The sequence below is a fragment of the Neolamprologus brichardi genome, chromosome 7 (assembly GCF_056152115.1).
Source record: "Neolamprologus brichardi isolate AB-2024 chromosome 7, ASM5615211v1, whole genome shotgun sequence".
Taxonomy (NCBI): Eukaryota; Metazoa; Chordata; class Actinopteri; order Cichliformes; family Cichlidae; genus Neolamprologus; species Neolamprologus brichardi.
In genome coordinates, this window is record NC_142110.1 from 16,967,827 (window position 1) to 16,990,785 (window position 22,959).

Sequence of the window (22,959 nt, forward strand, 5' to 3'; positions counted from 1 at the left end):
AAATGAGTAGGTCAGAATAAACACCAGGCTTGCAGCGGCTTCAAGGATTGTGGTGGTGCTGTGACTCAGCACTGACATGGCAGTGACACCAGATGCCAGCACCAGCCTTGATGAAGTAGTGGGAGGTAAGTATAACTGTGACACATGCAGATGGCATTTACAAGATACTCAGTATGGACACAGCAAGGGGTGCCCATGGTGATCTCCCACCTGCTAGTAAGATACCTTTTAACACTGTTGTTCCACTCAACAACGACGTGTTCCAGCGCTTCATATAAATGACATATGTTGTGAAGTTACTGTAAATTTGACATTTTCCTTCAGCTGAAAGAGTCAGAGCCTGTCAGGACCTCTCAGGGCCGACCACTAAGCACACCAAAGTGAGTTTGTTTCTTTATGAACAGAGGATTTCTCTCCTTTATGATGGAAGCAAGGGGTCCCTGAGACACTGGAGTGTTACTTTACTCTGCTAAATCTATGGTGGACCATAGCCCTGCAGGAGAGATGCACATTCTTTTAAGCTTCATCCAGAATATTGTCCGGAAAAGTTGTGTCAGTACGTTTAACACAGGCACAGTGAACTGATACTTCAACTATAATCTTTTTTTAAAATATATTCACACAAATTACAAAATCACTGAATATTTAGACAGAATCAAATCATAATATAATATTTTTTAAAATAAAATTAAATAATGAAACAGTCTGTACAGGATTTACAGAAAAAACAGAGCACTATAATAGATTTTATTCACTAAAAACATTGCACATATTCAAATTCTACAATGGTATTTTTTAATTTGTTGGTATAAAGTGTCTTATTTTTGTTCAACTCCAGCTCCCATCTTTATAAGGAACTATAAAGAAGGGTGAATAACTAAACTCAAGCAAGAACCGTAACACGGAGCAGGATCTGTTGACCTGGACTCTGTTGAGTTGGCATTATATCTCCACCAGATTGCCCATGGCTGCTATCACAGTCAGCGGTCTACCTTTTTTAATTAGCTTTTCCCTGTTAGTCTGTCAGGTGAATATATTAAATATTTAATAAGGGATTTGGGGTGAATTTGCAGGACAGATAGGCCTGAGGCCAAAGGCCAGCTGATTAGATTTTGCTGGATCTGACACTTCTTTAGCCCTAACTCTGAGCCAGAGCAAAATAGAAACCTGGTTCACAATCCAAAGTGAAATATTTTGAAACTTGGAAAAGTAATTTCATGTGAACCAAAAGTGAAAGACAGCCGTGCAGTGAAGGGTTTTACCGGCACTAGTTTTCTATAGAGCTGCACGTGTAGGCTACTTTTAGATAATTGGATGCACTCAAACTCAGTAAACCATGAGCTGTGGCAGTGGAGTCATGAGTGTAACCTCTGTGCCATCTGTAAGGAAGCCACGTCTGTCAGCTTATGTCACGCCGTTGGAAGGAAGTTTATTAATATCCATACAACCCATGTAATGTGACGCCACCAGAGAGACTGCTCTTACTCAGGCTGGACTTATGTTTTCATGAATGGGATTCCGTAAGACCTTTAAACCTTGTGACTGATGGCCGGGTGAGGCCACCACCCAGGAAAAAATAAAGCTCTCAGACATCATGTGGGTCGGGTATATTTATTTTCTCAAGTCGTGTACAGTGCAAAATAGACCTCCGGGTAACAAAATAGCCACAACTATATTGAAAACAACAATGCTATCCAAATGTAAAGCAGTAAGCCGAGAAACACTGCAGTTACAGAAGCTCGTGAAACTATGATAAAAGTCAGTATTCATGAAGGAAACTCAGAGTGACACATGAATCGAATCAGACAGTATTCTATACTAATGCAAGTAATGGCAATTCCATTTCTATTGTACGATTGATCCAACAGACACTGACAACATTTGCAGTCCAGCGGCACATTTTCTGTTTTCTTAGCCTATGTGCATATGCAGAAATAAAAATTGTTAGGCATTGCTAATGAAGGTTGAGGCTTCAGAAAACACTTCCACTTTCTTAAAACTCAACAGGTTTTAAGAAACAGGAGTTGCACTTTCTGGCACCTACGGTCAACTGCAATCTAAACGCATGCAACGGCTACACCACCTCTAGACACGGAGGTACTGAAAATGGTAAGCGATGCTATCAATCCTCCTGAATGACATCACCATAAATAATGAACATTAAAATGACATATATTTCGGCTATCAAATATACGATGCTCTTTCAAAATAGAGTAGACTTTCTACAAAGCTAGTACAAATGGATTTAAGAAATATCTCTCCCATAGTACTATATGTCACATCTATATACATGAAATACAAAGAATCCACATAAACAACATAAATTATATATTTGTGCTTCTATGTTTTTCTAGCATGCCGTTTTCAGTTCTCAAAGATTTTTCACCAAGAAAATAACATATATCACAAATGTAAACAGAGTCCTGCCATAGATACATAATTTTCCTAACTGATGCTTAGCCTAACTCTTTCTGACACTTTCTTATTTACATATTTTGGACCCATAACTGTGTCTGTAATGCCTTCGGAAACAGCTGTGCTCGCTCATTTCACTGCCTCAGTGTTATAATCTGTCAATATCTGGATATCAACTGGTAGTAATCAGACCTGCAGGGGTTTTTCCCCCCATAAAGCATGTAGTAGGTAAAGCTGAAGGTCGACATTTTCACACCGTGTACCTTGAACAATCTGCAGTCGCCTAAAAAAATCACTAACAAAACACTCAAAAGCCAGTTTAAAGCCTTACAGAGGAAAAAGAACATGAATTCCTTCACAATGACATTAGCATTAGCTTAAAGTATACGAAACAATGACTACATAGACCCTCCCCACCAGGATTTGCTCCTAACGCTGCTTCATTATGTTGGTACATAACAAGAAATCATATTGTTGGGGTATTTCAAAGTGAAGTGGCTCTGCATTAACCTCCTGGTGTGTTGGTTCATTGATAAATTAAGGGGAATGGGAAGAGGGGCTGACCACAATCAGCCTTCTTGTGCTTGCAGACTTTGTAATGAAGGCTGTCTAATATCTAATTTAAGCAAAGTAACACAATAATAGATATGATAGACTTGTTAACTTTTGTTCATGCATATATTGCATTGTTTTTTTGGTGGGTGGGTGGGGGGGTGAGTAACTGATTGTTAACAATTCTTTCTGCTATGTACACTTTTGGGGGTTTCAGCGCATTACTCCAAATCAAACGCTTGTCCTTATGATCAGAGACACCTATTAACAACAGTTTAAATAGCAAATAAATAAATAATGGTTAAATAAACTAAAACCAATTTAGTACATACTACTGAAAAACATAATTTGTCACATTGTTAAAAGAGAAAAAAAAATCATATTCACTGACACAGAAGAGGAATGACACAGCACTAGCATACATTTAAAGGACAGTCCTTGTGCGCACTGTCTGCAGGTCAGCTCATTGTCATTGTCGTCTTCAGCCTTGAGTGATGCCGGGCGCATCTTTCTCAGCCTGTGCGTGCTTGTAGTACCGTCTCGTTAGAGATGAAGGTTTCCCCGTAGGTGTTTCTACTACAAAGTTGTCACTTCTATCACATTTAGATCATTCCGGGTGACTCGATATAGACATGGCAGGAGACGTGAGGGCTGGGCTGAAGCAGACGTCCGTCCCGTGCGGTTGTTACCCATCCAGTCAGAATCGGATGAGGGCTCTCAATAAGCTAGTCATCACTAGAAGCACAGCTGTGGCTGCAGTGATAGTCACAATGGAGCTCCAACCTACCTCACTCCCCTGAGGGAAGACACGAAAAGAAGAGTGTCAGGAGTCAGCAGAGGTTAACTGTCACCAATAGATACAGACTAGATGTCTTATAGAAAGAATAGTTCCACGTTTTGGGAAATGGACACAATTGCTTCTCTCAGAGATTGAGATGAGAAGATTGTTACTGATTTAATGTCAGTGCAAACAAATCAGGGGGTAATTGGGTAGGGAAACACCAACTCGCACCTCCAGAGCTCACTATTTACAAACCACATTTTAAAATAAATACTAATTTAAGCTAAATATCATTTGGCTGTAGTTTCACATTTGACACAAATAAATTGTAACAATCTTCTCATTTAAATCTTGGCAAGAAAGTGGTCAATCATATTTCCCAATAAAATGGTGAGCTTTTTCTTTACATTATTCATTCAGTGAAGCTCAAAGATTTCTTGTTTTTCAGTTTTGCCAAACTGCCCACCCGTCCCATGTTGACCTTTTATAAATGGTGCACAGATGGCAGTGGTTCATATTATCTGTTTTTCAGTGTGTTTCAGATTTTAAAGGCCGTATTTGGAATTTCTTCAGTTTATATTCTCCCATAACAACTAAACACAAAGATTCCTGACAAATAAAGGATTAGTTCACCAAAATAACAGAAAAAACATATTTACCTCTGACTGTATGTACTAAAAACACTAGGCTATCAACACTTTATATCTACAGGAGCTGCTCGGCCATGGAAACCCATCCCATGAAGCTCCTGGTGCAGTTTATGTGCTGACATTAATGCCAGAGGAGGTTTGGAGCTCTGCAGTTATTGAGCCAGCAGAGTGTTGTTGACCCTGCTCTGTAACTTTACATATCTAACAGTAGACGCTCTTTAGATTGGCCCATTCTTTCACAAATGTTTGTAAAGCCAGACTGCATTGCTCGATTTGCTTTGCAATGGGACTGAAAACACCTGATTCCCAACATAACGAGGTGTGGACATGCTTGTATTCTTTGAATTTCATCTTTGATACCTCCAAAGATCATTCGTCAGCTGCGTGGTTTATTAGCCATGCACTATCATTCCGTGGACTGTTGTTATATTACACAATTTATGAATAAAGGAGAGTAGTTTTAAGTAGTTTTTCGAGCCCTGCCTTCTTTAGTACAGTGGCTAAGACAGACAGCGCCATTTCGCCTAATCACTTTCTATGTAGTACTCCTTGCAAGTTAGTTTTAATTTCAAGATCCAAAATATCCAAATATATATATTTACATATGACCATTTAACATTTGTACATGTTTATTTTTATCACCTCATTTTCCTTATGTCTTTTTCCTCCTCCACCATTGCACTTTCTCCTCCCTTATTTCCCCATATTGCTCTTCCTCTTCCTTCTCTCAGCTGAAGTCAGGACTCTAACACATAAAAACTTGCTTATTTATTATTGACCCAATTTTGTATTGTCAGCAAATTAGACATGCAACCCTCCCATCTCCAGACAGCTCACAGCGAGCCAGCTAAACACTTTGAAACTCCAGGATTTCAAAGCTGACCTTGAAAAAAATTTCATGAAACTATAATGAGTAAGATATCATATGAAAGGGCATGGAGAGAGCTGTACAACATGTTTCATTTTTTCAATACAACATCACAATGACGGCTTAAAGTTTTGCAAATGACACGCCGCATGAATATATCTTAAAATCTGTAAAAGTTTTTACAGCTTAAAAGCCAAAGATTTCAGCCAGTTCTGCTCCAATCATCTGGGTAAAGATAATAAAATGCACCATTTTAATATGTAAAGCTTCCTTGTCTGAGGTCAAACATCAGAGTTGTTGTTATAAAAGCAGGCTGATGTCAGCATGTTGTAATAAGACATCATAAAACCTTAAAGTTTTAGTATAGCCCTTGCATTCTGGGGGAGGGGGGATTACGCTCTCTGAGTGCTCTTGTTTTTCTTTTGTTTAGCATATTATTGAAATTTAGTGTAATTTAGGTGAACTAATCCATAGTATATTTTGCGAGAACCATAAGTAGCATTACGCTTCAGACAGATATAAGCTCCTCCCATACCTTGCTCTCTGGGACGCCAGCTCCGACAACCAGCACCAGACCACAGCCACAATTACAATCATTCCTATGAAGGGGATGGAGAGAACAGCGTGCTCAGACGGATGGATGAATCTCTGAGGAGGGAACAGAAACAAACACAAGGACCATGGCAATGAAGGGGATGAATGAATGATGGAGCGAGGTAGCCAAATAATAAAACAAACAGATAAGGATGTGTGACAACGGCACAAATGGACCACCACTACACTACACAAATCACTCAATTCTAAGTGTGAAATGGCCTGTGGCTGTGATATACGGGGCGAAGGACTGTGATGGAGTGATTTAATATTTCCTATTAAACAAACAATGCATAACTTTACGGTGACATAAACATCAACTCAGTGTGAGTATGCGTGAGCAGTCCCGTGTGGCATTTCCTGGCTGCGTGTGATATCATGCTAGCAAAAAAAAAAGAAAAAGAAGGAAAGGCACGCAGGATGGACTTAGCATATGAAGGTGTATTAGTCTCTCTATCCTCATTTTGAAGTTAATTTGTTCGTAAGTCGTAAGAAATTTGTCGTCGAACAGGCTGAGAGGTCATGGACATTCAGAGAACAAGGACAGCATCAGAGACAGGCACGGGTAGACAGTTTGACACGATGTGGAGACATCTCATCATGGCTGTTGCAGACAAAACACAGTTCTGTTTTCACTGGATGATTTCAGCCATCGCAAAAATATGATCCAAATTTTTGGATCATATTTTGTTTCGATTTTTCATTGAGTTTTTATGCGCTTTTTTAAAAACTTGATACTTGACTTTCAGAGTAGCGACTGTCTTTGCATGGCAATGCAGGTGAAAGCACAGACTGTTCTACCGTCAGTGCATTCTAATTCCTCGGGAGCTTTGCAATGGAAATCACAACCTATGCTTTCATTCAGTGGCACCTGGAAGGCTGAGAGGTCATGAAAAATACATTGAACTGAGAAGTTATAACTCATAGTTCAATGTACAAACCATTTTGGATGCTTTCAAGTACTTATTATGTAAGAATAGTCGCGCTTTAAATGAATATGGCATGAATTGTGTTCAGTTTCATTCCTTTTCATTTAGATTTTTCATATGTAACTTTATTAGAAGGAAGAGAAACCAGTCTGGTATTAAATAAAAAGTCTAAACAAGAAAAAAAAAAAGTAGTTTAATTACATTTACTGTGTTAAAAAGATCTCAAGTCTGCTTATATGCTTCAGTGGTATAAAGTGCATTAGCTCCAAGGCGCCTGAATGCGTTTTATTAGAGATTTTGTGTTTTTGTCAAACAACAGTATTTAAGCATTGCTCTAACTGAGCCGTCGGGACGCAGACACAGTGGGGGGAACGTTCCCCAGCCCAAAGCACACAGTAAATACTGATATGGGCTGACAGGCCAGGTCAGCTCATATCAACACATGTATCGCTGCAGTATGGGACACATAAAAAAGTGGGCTCAACAGACACAGGATACAGTGAGGAGCAATGTGAGGTTCGTTATGTGTTAGTAGATAGTGTGACTGCAAACAACAACAACAACAAAAACAACTTTACATTTTCTTCATTGTGTAACTGGAATATTGCTTTTAGAATAAATTCATATCATTAAAAAAAACAAAATATAGGAGATATATAAGTTCAGAAAGCGATGATAAATATCTACTAAATATATTATCAGTAATCACAGAAAGCTGTACAGCTTTTCAATCAGTTGCTCTGCTGATGCCGGCGCTATATTTTTATTATAGTTTGTCCCGTGATGGGCTTGAGCTCTGTGGTTCCTCACCTGCGTCCCCCCCGACAGCTTCTCCAGCTCTGCCTTGCAGCGCTGCAGCTCCTCCTCCAGCTCTGCCCTCTCCCTCTGACTGCTGTCATACAGTACCTGCAACTCCTGCAGCTCCATCTTCAGACCCTCACACTGGAGGACACAGAGGCCAAAAGAATCAGAAGAATAATGTGTACCAAATCTGTGCCACTTTCTAGCAAAGCAAGGCACTGTACCTCTCTCTGAACTTGTGAGGCCTTCTCCTCAGCCTGTTTCAGCTGGTCTCTCAGCGAGAAGATCTCCCCGATCCCTCCGGTCCAGCTCGTCGGCGTCATCGGCTTCCCATCGAATGAGATGTTCTTCTGGATGGAGGCGTCCACCAGACGACAGTTCTCAGACTGGGCCATGGTCATGTAGCTCTCTGTCATGACCTCATCTGAGCCGGTCTCCATTTCCTTTCCCTCTGTGCCCTCCCCCGCATCTTCCTCTTTCAGCGACAGGTAGACGCTAGAGCTGCGAGATCAAAAAGCGGCTCCAAATTAACCGGCTTCTACCATTTTTTTATTTCTTATTGTAAAAACGGGAGGATGGGAGGATGTGTTAACCCTTAGAAGAAATGTTGATATCAAATGGTGACAACCTGCTTTTCAGCTACACATACATTTAAACCTGAAGTTAAAATATTTACACCCTATAGCACAGTAACAACTATTCTTTTCAATTTCCCAGTAAATGGCCAGACAATATTGGCAAATGCTCATCAAACAGAACAACCTTACAATTCAAAGGCATTCTTAATTCTTAATTGCTTATGCGTAATCCCTCATATCATGCTACAACTTTACTGAAGTGCTTAAACAGGTGGTCGGTGCTGTGATGGGAGCTAGTGATACCAGAGGGTATCCCCTCCAGCTGATCCAGTGAGCACAGCTGACGAGCGAGCAGTCGTTGACCTCTCACCATGTCCTCTGTCTTTGCAGCAGCTGCAGCCTCTCGGAGAGCCGTCTGTTGTCCTCCTTCAGGGTCTGACACTCCTCCCTCAGCATACGGCACTCCTCCTTTAGCAGGTCGACGTCACCTGTCGGAGCAAGAAGGGCACAGATGAGGATGTTTAAAACGACATTGTATACTCCTACACCTCTTTATAGTACAGACAGTGTAAAACGTAAATTTTAGTCATCCGCTCTCTTGTCAGAGCACGAGAAGCTTTGGAACAATCTCATATCTGTCTGCCGAAGATGAAGCGACAGCCAGCAGCTGGTTAGCTTAGCCTGGATTGGCAGCAGGATGACACATCCATGCCAGCTCTGTCTCAGTGGTATCAAAATCCGACTGGCAGTTCCTTTAAGGCTTACAAATGATTTAGTATGTGCAAGAACTGAAGCAGAAAAGCCATTTCCACCAATAATGTTTGTGCATTTTGGGTGATGTTCCCTCCACCCTCGGTCCCACCCAGCTCCAGACCCCAGCGGTGACATCATGCGCTGGAAGTGTGGGTCCCTCCCTGTCGTGACCTCATGTCCCTGGTATTCTGAATATACACACATGTCACTCCCTTTTCAACTCCCAGCAATCCTATTTTGTAGCATTTACTGAACCCGCCAATGGCAGATGTTCTTGACTGCAGTTTACTAACACGCTGTGAGGGAACGAGACCATCCTCGTGCAAAGACTGATCACAGGCTTTTTGTGCTAAACTTAAAAGCTTGAAGAAAGAAGAAAACTTTATTTTTAAGCTTGTGAAGATGTTTTCACCTCTAATCCAAGAGGCTTCAGTACTTCTTAAAACAAAACGGGAAGAGTCCCAGGTATTTAACCCCTACCGGGGGTTGTTCCTGTGAGAGGTGGTCATTGACCTACTACTTCTCATGTCCTACGTCACATGAGTTAAGATGGGGGAAAAAGGCGGATTTAATGCCTAGTAGGGTTAAATTCACAAACTTAAAGATGACCAGTCGCCTTTTTTTCTCAAGTTTGTAAGACTACAATGACTTGGGTAACTAAGAACCTAATAAGACACACGTGATGCAACGTCACTTCTTCTCTGACTGCATCTGCCCCCCCCTCACCCTCTCTCCTCTCGGCCTCCCTGCGCTGGCTCTTCATGCTGATTTCGGCCCTGAGCGTGGTTATCTCCAGCTCGTACTCCTGGGTTTCTTCACTTAGGCGCTGGAGCTCGGCCCGCCGGCGACACAGCTCTTCCTGCAGTGAGGCGATGTCGTTCTCCCTCTCCGCCGCTGCCTCCTCCGCGGCCTGCTGGAGCAGGAGCACCTCCTCCTGAGCCGTGCGCAGCTCCTCCTGGGCCTCGGCCAGCTCGCTCTCCTTCTCCTCCTCCAGGCTGTACATCTCCTCCTGCACAGAGCGCAGCTGGGCTGTGGCAAGCGGGGGAAGAGGAAGAGGAGGAGGAGGAGAACGTTAGGTTTTCTTTATGGCAGATGTGTGGGTGAGACTGCAGTGTCAGTATGGGTGTATATGTATGATCTCACCTGAGGCTTTGCAGTAGTGGGCCTGTGTGTGTTTGTGTGTGTAGGTGGTTGGTGTGCACTTGCATACGCCTGTGTGTGTGTCTGTGCGGGTGCTGTTTGAAAGAGGAGCTGATGTAACTGATGGTAACTGGCATGCTTTTTCTTCAGGGTCAGGTTGGGATTATTAGTTTAGTCGTTTCAGGAATGGAGAGTTCTCTCCACCTCGCAACTTTAAAAAAAACATTTTTTTCCCTTCTGATTTTCTTTGTCTGTCTTTGAGAACAAAACTTCTGCATAAGTGGTAGCATGAAACAGAAGTCAAGCTAATAAATTAGCAGCTTGAAGATCAAAATCTGCAGAGACCTTAAGCACTGAGGGATGTAAAACTTTTGATTTATTTAATCCAAGGGGGAAAAAATGACACAAAATGTTATTTTAGAGATCTTTAGGCATATTGTGTTGATACCTTGCAGATTCTGGATCTGCCGTGTGAATGCCTCAGCCTGATGGGCACTTGCCAGACGCTCATCCTCCAACAGACCTGGAGAGGAGAGACGGGGAGTCAGGAGTGGGTTGTGAGATAAGAGGGAAAAAGTGCAGCAGGCCAAAAGAGGAAAGATGACAACTTGATAAGCTGTTCAACCTTGAGGCATGACTGGATGACACAAGCAGCTTTGTATGTCTGCTTCTGTTAAAAGCAATGAACTGTACGTGAGCAGACCATCAATATTACTTAGCAGGATTTTTCTTTCTGGTATGCAAGTTCCTAATGATCCTTTTCATTGGAAAATTCTCTTCTAAACTTAAAAGATAGCAGTAGAAAAATAACACAGAGTGTTTTGGCTGCCAGTTTCACAGCTTTTGGTTTGCTGCTATTTTTGAATTTCTGTTTATTTTTGGTCCCTATCAGTATTTCTCATGCCAAATGTTTTCTGCCACATCCTTCAGGCAGATTCACTGATGGCTTTTATATAGCAGCAAGAGGAGCTAGAAGGATAGCGAGAGCGTATTATTAAATCAAATCATATGTCCATTCAATTCAGTTTTATTTACATGGCACCAAACCACAACAATTGGCTCAAGGTGCTTTAAATTCTAAGGTCAAGGCCCTAAAATAATAGAGATAAAACTCAAAAAATCAGATGACCCCCTATGAGCAAGCACTTGGTGACAGTGGGGATGAAAAACTCCCTTTTAACAGGAAGAAACCTCCCTTATGTTAATTGGGTTAATTACCCATGGGGTAATGTAAGCTGAATGGTGAGATGTCTCTATGTGTTAGGCCTGCGACAGACTGGCGATCTGTCCAGGGTGTATAGGCTCCATCCAATCCGCAATAAAGATAATGGAAGATAATGGATCGATGGCTAAATTATAAAATGGTAAATGGCCTGCATTTGTATAGCGCTTTTCTAGTCCTTAAGGACCCCAAAGCGCTTTACACTACATTCAGTCATTCACACACTGGCAATGGCAAGCTACATTGTAGCCACAGCTGCCCTGGGGCGCACTGACAGAGGCGAGGCTGCCGGACACAGGCGCCACCGGGCCCTCTGACCACCACCAGTAGGCAAACATGGGGTTAGTATCTTGCCCAAGGATATTTGTCATGCAGCTAGAAGGCAGCCTGGGATCGAACCACCGACCTTCCGATTAGTGGCTGACCTGCTCTGCCACCTGAGCTACAGCCACCATAAACACTTAGAGTGACTTAAGATACTAGTAAAAAAAAACATGCACACACACTTTCACAAGTACAATTTAATTGTAAAAATGTTTTTTTTTTAATCAGTGTTTGGTGCACCTTTCCATTAGTACAACTTCTTCTACACATTCTTGGAAACAAGTAGGATGCTCCAAGTGTTTTGGAAAAGTTGCCCCATTCCTTAATTGCTTGTGTCTCTTTGTGTAATCCCAGGGTGACTCCATGTTGCTAAGATCAGGGTCTCTGTGGGGGGTGGACCATCTGCTGGAGGATGCCTTAGCCTTCTCGTGGCTTGTGTACTTAATGGCAGTGAGTTATCTACAGATCAAATGGCAGATCAAATGCCTCCTTCGTTGTGTTGTGTCCTGCGTAAGAATCTAAACACGTAAAGTGCCTGTTATGCCCACTGACTTCAGGCCTCTGCTTAGAAGAGTGTTTCAGGTCTATCTGCGGCACCCCTCCAGGCGCCTGATCACCAACACCTGCGGTCTGTAATATGAAGCAAGATCAACAGACCCGGGGTATATTTTCATACCCCAACGTTTGGGTTCCTGCTATGCAGTCACGCAAAAGGTGGCTATCAACCCTGAGTTTTCCAATCTATTTACATAAAAAGGCGTTGGCAGAAGGTGACCAGTCTGCTGGCAGCACGCAGGAATATTTTACAAAATAAGAGCGAACTATAAAATTAGAAAACTCATCATACACGCCAAATGCACAGTTGCTGCAGCCAAAGCAGAGGTGTGTGAGTGTGTGTGATAGGAAAAGTGCTGTACTAGCATGTGTATGCGCTTTAAGTGATTTGGTGGTCAGCAAGACTGGAAAAGTGTGAGACGGCCTGAATAAAATCTATTTAAAGCCGGGAGGAAAGTTGGAAAAAATGTGCACGGGAAGATCTGACTAAAAATACGTCTGAATTCACGCGCTGCCTAAATGTGAGTAGCTGCTTCTTTTCTGTATAAGCCAGTTTTAGCCTTACTATTTAAGCAGCAACCCGGTTGCATTAAATGGTGTGAGAGTAAATATAAACACATAATTCAACCTGGTAAGTAGGCTGCTTGCAAATTTTATATAAGGTCAACGAGTACAAGTTTGAAAATAGGATAGGTAGGTATAGCGTACGTTGCCTGGCAATATACTTCATTATGAATGATCCTTGTAATACAGAAAACTCAGTTAAACCCTGAAATTCTTTACTGACTCTTATTCCTGCTTGTTAGTGCTGGTCTCTGAACTGCATGTGATTATCACTGGGGCTGGATTACTGTCATTTGTCACTGGAGATTTTGAGACATTGTCGGCCTGTTTTTTGGTCACCTGCTGCTTCACTGTTTAGCTTTCCTTATGTCCTGTTCAGTGACTGAAAGAAGTCTTTGATTCAATTTAGCTTTAACAATATAACATGTTTTGTGTTTAAACAGGGAGCTTAGCATTGTGACATTTTGTTCGGTTAAACTATCATACCAAATGGAAAAGACTGTGATAAGCTTGAAATGAGGAGCAAGCCAGTCACTGGCTATAGCTAAGATAAGGGCTGGCCTCTTCTTAGAGGGTTGGGGTCACTTAGGTCTCATCTATCTGCACTGGGCCTCTCTCAGCGGAAGGTGACTTCTTAAAAAAGACAGATAACCACTGACTACACAGGAAGCCCTCCATAACAGGCCATTGTGCCATTTCACCAAACTCACCAGTCGCTTCTTAGAATGTTCTTACCAAGCTCATGAAATTCATAAACAATCTACTTGCTGAACATCAGCTGTTCAGTATCACCTCACAGTGCCACTTCCATGGATGTAGAATCTCACTTTTTTATTTTCATAATGTTTAAGCTACAGTTAGTAGAGTCTTATCAATATTATTTATAACTTTTTCCATTTTAAATTTGGTTTTTAACGCCCTCAGATTAATCCATTCATCGAGCTACATCATTACTGGTGTGGGGGTAGAAACCCGAAACCGAGACAACCGCATCTGCATGCATCAGCTGCCAACGCACCGAACAGCTGACTGTTCCCAGAGGGTCTTGACCAATACTGAATTCTGGTTGAGGTTTAGGACACTCCGTCTAGAAACTTCCCGCAGTGTGAGCGCAGTTGTCTGAGGAATGGTTCCCCCCGCTGCCAGACAAACTGCTGAGCTCACCATGCTATGTCTCTAAGAATGACACACTGTTAAATGCACACACTCAGAAACGCGCACACACACTGAGCTCAGTGTAACCTCATACCCAAGGCCTTAGTCACTGCTAGTGTCTCTGAACATTATGCTCATCATTTCTAAGGTATGAGCTTAGGCTCTTTTTAATGACTATGAGCAACAGACTGTCAGTAACCACATATAAACTGTTCGCCTTCTATATATGCATCTAACAAAATTTCACAAGGATGCCTCAGGTACAAAGTTAAGAGAGGGTTTTTTCTACTGATCAGTGTAGAAATAGGGGAAAAAATAGTGCAAACATTTATGTAAAAGTACTCAATTCAGGCTGAGATTGTAACAGGAATTTTATAATCTGTCTTACAGCACAAATGGAGTTTTTTTCACAGCGAGGGAAAGGCCAAAAACAAGGTTAGTAAAAAATGTTAGGTAGCGTTTTTAGCTCACAGAAAATTTAGCCGCAATTAAATGAAAAGGTTTTTTTCTTTTTCAACTTTGCTTGGTCTTAGCTATTTCCATTATTTTTCTTTTCCACTCACTGAATATGCATGTGTTGGAAATGTAACGAATGAAAGCCCAGGGTTATTGCTTTTGCAAATGCGATTCGGGAGCGGCGCTGGCAAACAATTTGCAGATTTGAAAAATGATGGTTAATTGCAAAATGTAGATTCATTTCTAAGCCAAGCGCTTGGTGTAGCATTGCTTTTTGCAAAGCTGTCCCAGAATTAAAAGAAGGAAAAATTATATTATGAAGAGAAATCGGTGAAAGAGGCCCAGCTATTTGTGTTTTATTACCTACGTGTGTTCAAATGTGACGTGCTTTTAATTCAGCTTTTGTTACCGATTCCACTTGTGACTGAACATGACAGATAAAAATGTTAGAACAGGGACTATCATGGCAGTCAGCATATTCTATAAATGCCAGAAAAAATGTTACAGAATTAATGCATGTTGATGGATGATTAGTGCATTTGCATTGATTTTTATGGGAGATGATTTAATGTTAATGTTAATAAATTAATAATTAAAGGTATTAAATAATGAACATACATATTACAGTTAAGGGATACAGTCCTAGAGGTATTCAAGGGTAGAGTTCTCACCTTGCAGCTCGTGAAAGCTCTCCTGATGTTTGTTGGAGGTCTCTCTGGCCTCCTCCAGCTCCAGCAGCAGCTGCAGCACCTGCGCCCTGAGCTCCTCCAGCTCCTGCTCCTCAGTCAGCGACTCTTGCTCCTTCTTCCTCTTCTCCTCCCCTTCACCTTCCTCCTCTTTCAGTTTCTTTTCTTTCCCCTCTTCCTCCTGAGATCTCTCCTGGTCCATCTCCTCTTTCTCGTTGTTCTCCTCCAGGACTCCTCGCTCCTTGGCGGTTATCTCGTTGTCCATGTTGGGGCTGCTCTCGGCTTTCAGATCACAGGGGTCATCTGGTAGAGAGATGGCAGACATTACGAGAAGGAAAAGGGATGGGGAGCCTTACAGGTGACAAACCCATCTGTCATCGCCTAAAAACTCAGTCACGCTTGGCTGCAGAGCAAATGGTCTCTTCTCCCCCGAATCAACAGCACCATCTTGTGATTAAAGTGGCACCGACTTCTTTGTACATCACATCTTGTTCACTCTGATTTAAGCGTAGCTGTTCAATCACACAATATAACTGAAAATCCTCTTTTGTGATTAACTCTAAGACGCAATCCTTTTTCTTTAGTGATTCCACCGATTAAAGGAAGAAAATCACACGTGCCTTAAAATGTCAGGATTTTGTAATAAGCAGATGTTAATGTAGCAGCATTCACACGCAACATATTTCTCTTTATTCACCGCATTTCAAGCTTTGTGTGTTTATGGCACACGCATCCTTGCATCCGCACTGTGGATTTAAATGTTTGGCCAGCAGGTGGAGCAGGTTAGCTGACACAATGCGGAAACAGAAGTGGGGAGGTGAAGCAATCGCTATGACTCACCACTCAGCAATGCACCTCAAAGTCCACAACAACAGAGCTACCACTCATAGTAAGAGAGATGTGACACGCAGCTCTTTCACATGATCTTGTGTCACATTTTTTGCCTTCTTCTTAAAAGATTTCGCTCAGTAATAAGCTCAGGCCCAATCAGAAGCTCTAAAACCAAAAATGAGACATTATATATGAGGCAGACCAATAAGAGTGAACTTGATTTTGTCTCGCTGCAGCTACTGAGACAAAGTCAGAGCAGTTCAGAAGAGAAAGCATCCCTGGCAGTTTTGCTTGCATTACACACACACAAACACACACTGACCTAATATCCTTTCACTCTCACATCTCAACAGCATGCCCTCCTGGGTCAAGTCCTTCTCAAAAATAAATCAATATGTAGTACTGCGCATTCATGTCTGAGTGGTCTCCAAGTGGCCAAAAATTGCTGTTTGTACTCAGAAAGCAATGTGAGGATGGGAGAGGGGGAATGGTGTTCACTGAGGGACAGAAGATGGAGAGACGTGATGAGAAAAAAGAAGAAGGCTGCAGCAGGGGACGGAATAAAGCATTAACTAAAGATCTACCCTAATTAAGAGCGATGCTCACCGGTGTAATCTCGGCTCTGGGGATGCTTCCGGTTCTTGTGCTAATTATTTTTCCTTTCTTTTTCTCTGCTCGTTAGATGTAACCGTGTACATCACAGCATATTTTATCATGCATCTGTGACAGCCTTATTCCTTCCTGTCTCATAATGATGTTAATTTAAACAATGCGGCCCCTGAGAGGCGTGCGAGAGGTTTCATGAGCGTAGGGCTATTTTGTCATTAAACTCTGATGCTGGTGTAACGAGTTAGTCATAAAGAAAGAGAGAGACGGAGCTCTGTGGCGGGGAGTTTTAGCCGGAGCTGCTTGTATAGCCAGGGGCGGCTAAAGGCCATCAAGAGACAAAAGGCTTCCCACTGAATATCACTCACATCCAAATCTCTTACAGGATATGTTGAGCTCATGGTGGGTAACTGCAAAAGGCTTTGGATCAAGTGTTTTCTTTTGTAAATGTCTATTCTGTCTATTCACTTTAAAAAACACTTTTTAGGTATATTTAGGAGAAAGAGTCTGGCTTTGCATGATGCATCGTGTGCAAACCCTTACCACCACCTTTCACCTTTCTACTCATCGTATCACTCTTAAAAGAAGCTTAATCTTCTCACCTTGTGGGTGAATATCAAGCACATTGTGCAGCCAAATCAGCTGCAGTGACACCTGTGCTCACTCCACTGTGCTTGATTTTTTCTTTTAGTCACGCTGGGATTGCATTAGACATGGACGCCGCGCGCATACAAGAGCAGGCGACGGACAGCGGTGTCATCTCAGGAGCAGTGCAACAGCTCCGGGGGGAGGACGCCTTTTATCTATGCACAACACATTCTTTCATAATCACACTGCAGCACAGCACTCTGAGTATGTTGGTATACACACTGTGCCACTTTAGAAGTGAGGCAACAGGCAGAGCCAAGTAGTCTTTGTCAGCATCTCAGAAAGGCTGCCTGAGATTTAATTCAAACATTTAATGTGTCAACGCGAGCCTTTTTGTTTTGCTTCTGATTTGGCGTTCTGCGATGGAGTGTGGAGCATAATGAAAATTGCACTTTGCGAAATTGAAGAGCAGAGCGGGGATTTTTAGCCAGCAGAGGGGTGGGTGAGGGACGGGCTCGCAGAGAACAGCGCTTCCATCGAACAGCGAAATCTGAAGCTCAGCCTCGCAGACTAATTAAGTAGACAGGAATTTACTGGGAAAAACAGCATTTATGCGCTCACTTTTTTTTTTTACAGTCTTTATCTTTAATGATACCGCTTCATGCAATCAGATGTAATATAATAGGGAATGTGGAGCAAAGTGCTTTCGAGAGAATAGTCTCTCCCTATTGCTGCTAGTTAAATGAATTGACTGCTAGTTAGGTAGTTAGGAACATCTGGACTCAAATCAGCCAATAAAAGAAACGACTGCTCGCTGAAAGGCGGCGCTGGAGGAGGCTGTCTACGGGTGTCGTGTCCTGGGTGTGTTGTGACTGAGCAAACAGGTGTGTGCCGCGGTGTCAGTGGTTCATTTGTGCATATGCCCCAAGAGTTTGCATTTGCATATGAATACACGCCAAGAGTGACCACTTCTCTTTGGTTTTGCATGTGTGTAAATACATAGAATATGAGCAGAATATGTGTAGTGAGATCCCCACTTCTGATGAGTCTATATACACAACATACTGTATTTATGATCATATATGTCTGTGATCTGCTCTGTGTGCGTGTGTGTGTGTGTGTGTGTGTGTGTGTGTGTGTGTGTGTGTGTGTGTGTGTGTGACAAATGTACGTGTAGGAGGCCATGCATAATGCACAACACCCCCTCCTACCCCAGCTTTGAAATCAGCCCTGCTCTGATGTTGTAGCTTTTTCCCTGCACTGGCACACTTCCTCAGCAACACATAATACAGAGGAGGGAGGGGGAGCTGAAATAACAAGGAGCCACCGTAGGAGCATATGTGAAAGGGAGACAGGGGAAAAAAACAATTAGAGGCACACAAGGAAGGAGAAAGATTTACAACGTTAACCCCACGCATCTCCACATCCACCATGCACCCTTGGTCAGCACACCAACAACCCAGAGCTTCAACATATAGAGAATCACCATGGTGATAAAGCTGTATTTTGGTCCACTGCTTTGCTTTCCATAGAAACCTTTCCTTTACCCCCCCAGAGAAGAGTCTGTGCAACTGTATCAGGTGCACTGTCACGAAGCCCACACGGTGAGGTCACCATCATATGAGATGCACTGCTTTCAAGCTGCGTGGAGACTCACCGGCTCCAGATGAGCAGCAAGCGACAGAGGTGGAGGTCTCGTGAGGTTAAAGTGAGTTTATCTCTTTCCCTCGCTCTCTCTCTGTACTGCACTTCAGAGGCTGAAAAGTCCAGGGAGAGTGAGGAACAACAGCAGCAGGAGAAGAAAAGAAAGTTGAAGCGACTTAATCAGCCGTTCTGTTATTTAAATGGAAAATTCGTATTTGCGCTTTCAAAGGGGAATAAGGGAAAGTGGGTCAATGGAATAGAAAAGCATCGCAGGATGTGCTATAATTTGGCCTCATTAGATGAGCACGCACAAAATCTGTGTCAGTGTGTGCACGCTGTAGGTGATTTATTCAGGGAATGGGTGTTTTTTTGGGGGGGGTTTTCAATTCGAATCTGTGGTGGTGCAGTGTGTGCGTAAGCTTGTTGCATAGCTATTCCATTAAGGGATATGAATAGCATCAGAAGAAGAACGCATGAAAACAAGTCATGCAGTTATAACCCTTTTTATCACAAATTACCCCCCCCCCCCCAAACCACCACCCCCAGCAAAGCAATCACTATGGAAAGGGGTTTTTTTTATCACTTAGGTCTTATTTAAAAAAATAAGGGATACCACAGCTCACTGTGTAGCTGCCAAAATTCAAAAAAGATAAATCCAGAGCGCGAGGAAGGGTGCGCTAATGATAGGCTGACAATGCCAAGCATTTCTGCGAGGGAAACAAAAAGTTAAAGCCATGGGGGCGGGAGGGGGGCTGAAGGAAGGAGCTGCGGGAGTTCGTGAACCTTCTCCATTCACTTGAAAGTTTTAAGAATTTTTCCATTATACAGCCGAGTAAGAATAAAGAACACATGGCACACTCGGTTTAGCCAGGGACCTGCAGAGTGCCTTAAGAGCCCTTTTTCCCCACTATTTTTTTAAATGAAGCACTTAAGTCTGGTGGGAGAGACCAGAGAAGTGGATGGGGGGAACATGTAACAGTGAGAAACAGGGATCAGGGATGCTTGAGGGCAGAAAAGCATGCGAGATTTGTTTTCGTTTGTTGTTCTTGGCTTTTTGGTTCTTTGGTTTTCTCAAAGGTCTAAGCAGCTCCCACATCTACAAAGTTTGTCCAAGGCAGCAACTTTGCTGTTTATTAGTTCCGGAGAGCTGAGAGAAATTCTGTTTGTGTACCTTTGGGGAGTATCACTGCTGATGTGAATTTTTGCAGCGTGAGGGCACAGCACTGGAGAGAAGATGAGGGAATGGAGGGAAAGAACAGGAGAGAAATGCTGCGTGGGCTGACGCGCTGGCAGGTGCAAAAGGTTTGTGTGTCTGTGTGTGTGTGTGTGTGTGTGTGTGTGTGTGTGTGTGTGTTGGAGGGCGTGTGGGCGCTGAAGAGAGCAAAGCATTCCATCTGAAAGAGGGGGACGAGATACTGAGTGGGAAAAGCTGAGAGAAGGATGGAGAGAGAAGTGTTCGGCAGCTCGTGCAAGTGGGAGGGAGGAACAATATGGTGGCCAGTGGCGGCATCGTTTGCAGACACCTTGTAAATGTCAGATGTGCCTGTGATGATCTTGCTCGGCGGCAGCATGTGTTTGCACAGGAGCATCTGCAATCTCTGTTGGTAGATGTAGCAAGGCAGCGTAGAATTAATCCTCAGCAAAAGTGCAAAAACCAGAAAAATGCTGCTGATTTTTAATAAAATTGCTTTTTTGAAGAACCCAGACTTATGCTGAGAGTTAGGGCTGACCTCAGCCAGGGCACAATAAATGCACTTAAATCCCTTTAGATTCCCCAAAGGTACATAATTCAAAACTATATCAGTTATCAACTCAGCTCAATCCACTTTCTAGTTCTTTTTATGCTCCAGAAGTCAGCCCTGACACCACCATAAGCTCAATGTTGGCCATCACGAGCACTGAATTCCCAGCTTTAAAAACATGCCTCAGGTTGTGATGAAAGGAAAAAAATAAAAGAGTCCCTGGAGTTAAGAGGCTAGATAACAGGAACAAGCTTGTTAGGTAAGGAAGGATTTCTCCTGAGACAGCATCCGCGTTACGGCGATCAGGCTTTAGCACAACAAATGTAATAAACAAAACTGCTCACAAATGCAAGTGGTTCGATAAGTCTACGGGCATCTATGGCGAGCATATTAAAAGAAATGAGCCACCCAGTCCTTGCTCCTGAAAGTTCACTTTTAGGACATTAACAGAGGAAAAGGAAACATGACTCTGAGCAAACTGCTGACCTGTGTATGTGTCTGTTTCTCTGAGCCCCTCCACACCAATAAACATCCTCCTTCCAGCGTCCACACACACACACACAGGGCCACTCTATCTGCAAAACACATACTTCTTCCCCATTGTGAATCATGGAAAGAAAGAGAGAAATACCACACATTTTCTCTGCAGAGTTGAACAGTACTAATTCTATCTGAGGCGAAAACATAAGATAAAGATGCATTGTGTTTGCTGTCATGCAGCAACTTTCAGTGGAATGAAGTTACCAAGCAAGCCTAAGTGAAGCTGCTCATCTGCTCCAAGCCACTATGTGCACTAAAACGACGTCTCATTCCTCCGCAGATGATAATCTGTGTAAAACATGAGAGCGATTCAATCTTTAACAAAAATAACACCCAGCTCTGCATGACTCCAAATTCCATCAGTTCTCCATCGGGATAACATATGCAACAAATTCAACAGTGCTAAACGCTAGGCCTAAATTATTTCCTGCCTTTGGCTGCCAGCAAATCGTTACCTGGCAGCGTGTCGCCTCCATCAAACGTCCACAGATGCCGTATCTTACCGTGCTGTCCACTCACTCACTCACTCACTCAGTCTGTCAGCTCGACTGCAGCTCTTTAGAAACACGCTCCCACAGTAAACACCTCGACACCAGACCACCCTTCTCCCGTTCCACATCCTGCCCACTTTACATCACTCACTTTTAGAGAGCATGCTCTTTCTTTGAAAAAAGAAAAAGAAAAGAGAGAGAGATAAACATTAACCATCTACCTTTTCCCCGGCTGATCGCTGTCTATATAATCTGTAGTGCAAAACAAAGCCACACGGCTGTATCCAGCTACGCGGAGTCGCAGATGAACACACACTGACAACACAGCAGCACACAGACCTGTGGAGTCCAAAGCCTCCTCTATGAGTGGAGGTAAACGCAGTCCATCCATAGCCCCCCTGTCGCTGCCGCGAAGAGGGAGAGACGGAGGAAGAGTGGGCGAGAGAGGGTCAGAGGGTCCGCACGCCCACCTCAGCTGCCGCTGCTGCTGCGCGGAGAGGAGAGGAGGGAGACAAACACACGGAAAGTACTGATCGCGTGTCAAGTACTCGTACAGCACGCGCGCGCGCAGGCTTCGAATCTCACAAACTTGGCACACGCAAACACACGCGCGCATGCACACACACACAAACCGCCCGTACCTCGGGAGAGTTTGGGAAAGATCCGGGGAGCTGAAGGCTGGGCTCTGGAGCGTGGGAGAGATGCCGAGAGGGAAGAAGAGGGGAGGAGCGGAGCGAAGGGAAAGATGCTGTTTTCCAGATGGCAAGCTCCGTCTCCCTGCCCTCTCTCTCTCTCTGTCTTTCACATGCTCTCTCTCCCTTCAGGCTCTGTTTACTATGTTTGCACTCCTTTTTTTCTGCACCATCCTTCTCACCAATGCCTCCACTTGTGCCCCTTTTGCATTTTCTGACTTTTTACATTTGTTTACGGATTCACGATCATCGAGGCTGGGACGCAGATCTACGCACAAACGCGGACAACAATGATCACCAAGGCCCCTTTTTTCAAAAATCTTTTCACAGGTCCAAATGTGTGTGGTGATGCTTTAGACTAGCTTGCTAAATGTTAGCTTTAGTTGGAATCTTGGTGATTCACTTTTAGAAGCCCTAATAACAGGTAGTGTGAAAGGCATCACTGGCAATGCATTAAAAGTAGTTCAGACAATCACGGAACCAAGATATATGCAAATCCTACTTATAATAAAACACTGACCCGTGCTTCCCTTTTTTTGTACACACATTTACACTCACACACACTCTCTCTGTCTCTCTCAATTACTTGAGCATATTTTGGCCGTGGCCCCAAAGCCAAATGAATTTACCTATAATGAGATCCAGAATCCAGACTGGCTGTTGCAGTGGAGGCTGACAGCTAGCGTCGCAGATTACTGATCATTTCCCCTCCATTGTTCATTTCCTCCCTCCCCTTGCTGACTCTCTTTCTCCCGCTAGCTGCTAATGAACAGTGTCACTTATGCTATAAATATATACATCA

General features: G+C 43.1%; 1 protein-coding gene across 9 annotated transcripts; it reads right to left on the bottom strand.

Annotated features, from left to right (window-relative positions):
• Positions 1–1,597: 1,597 nt before the first annotated feature.
• Positions 1,598–22,185, bottom strand: LOC102787605 (uncharacterized). Of its 9 annotated transcripts, none has more exons than XM_006782584.3 (10): positions 22,107–22,185; positions 21,805–21,949; positions 15,009–15,326; positions 10,510–10,584; positions 9,648–9,950; positions 8,539–8,656; positions 7,815–8,091; positions 7,600–7,731; positions 5,802–5,914; positions 1,598–3,763 (listed from the first exon to the last, which is right to left on the bottom strand). In XM_006782584.3, the coding sequence occupies exons 2-10, from the start codon at positions 21,854–21,856 to the stop codon at positions 3,751–3,753; spliced, it is 1,401 nt and encodes a 466-aa protein (XP_006782647.2). In that variant the 5' UTR covers positions 21,857–21,949; positions 22,107–22,185; the 3' UTR covers positions 1,598–3,750. The 9 variants fall into 9 exon arrangements, 8 of the variants coding, with proteins under 8 accessions (XP_006782647.2, XP_087699352.1, XP_035770896.2 ...); XM_087843226.1 differs by having other exon boundaries at positions 21,805–21,952; positions 22,107–22,122; XM_035915003.2 differs by lacking the exon at positions 22,107–22,185 and having other exon boundaries at positions 21,805–22,100.
• Positions 22,186–22,959: the final 774 nt, after the last annotated feature.

Bases quoted from the DNA above. Each gene is read 5' to 3' on its own strand.
- LOC102787605 (XM_087843225.1), bottom strand. From the start codon at position 22,081: ATGCGCGCGTGTGTTTGCGTGTGCCAAGTTTGTGAGATTCGAAGCCTG. The intron at 8,092-8,538 runs GTGAGAGGTCAA...TTGATCTCGCAG, and splicing joins CTGCAAAGACAGAGGACATG to CTCTAGCGTCTACCTGTCGC. The intron at 5,915-7,599 runs GTGAGGAACCAC...TTCCCTCCTCAG, and splicing joins AGCTGTCGGGGGGGACGCAG to AGATTCATCCATCCGTCTGA.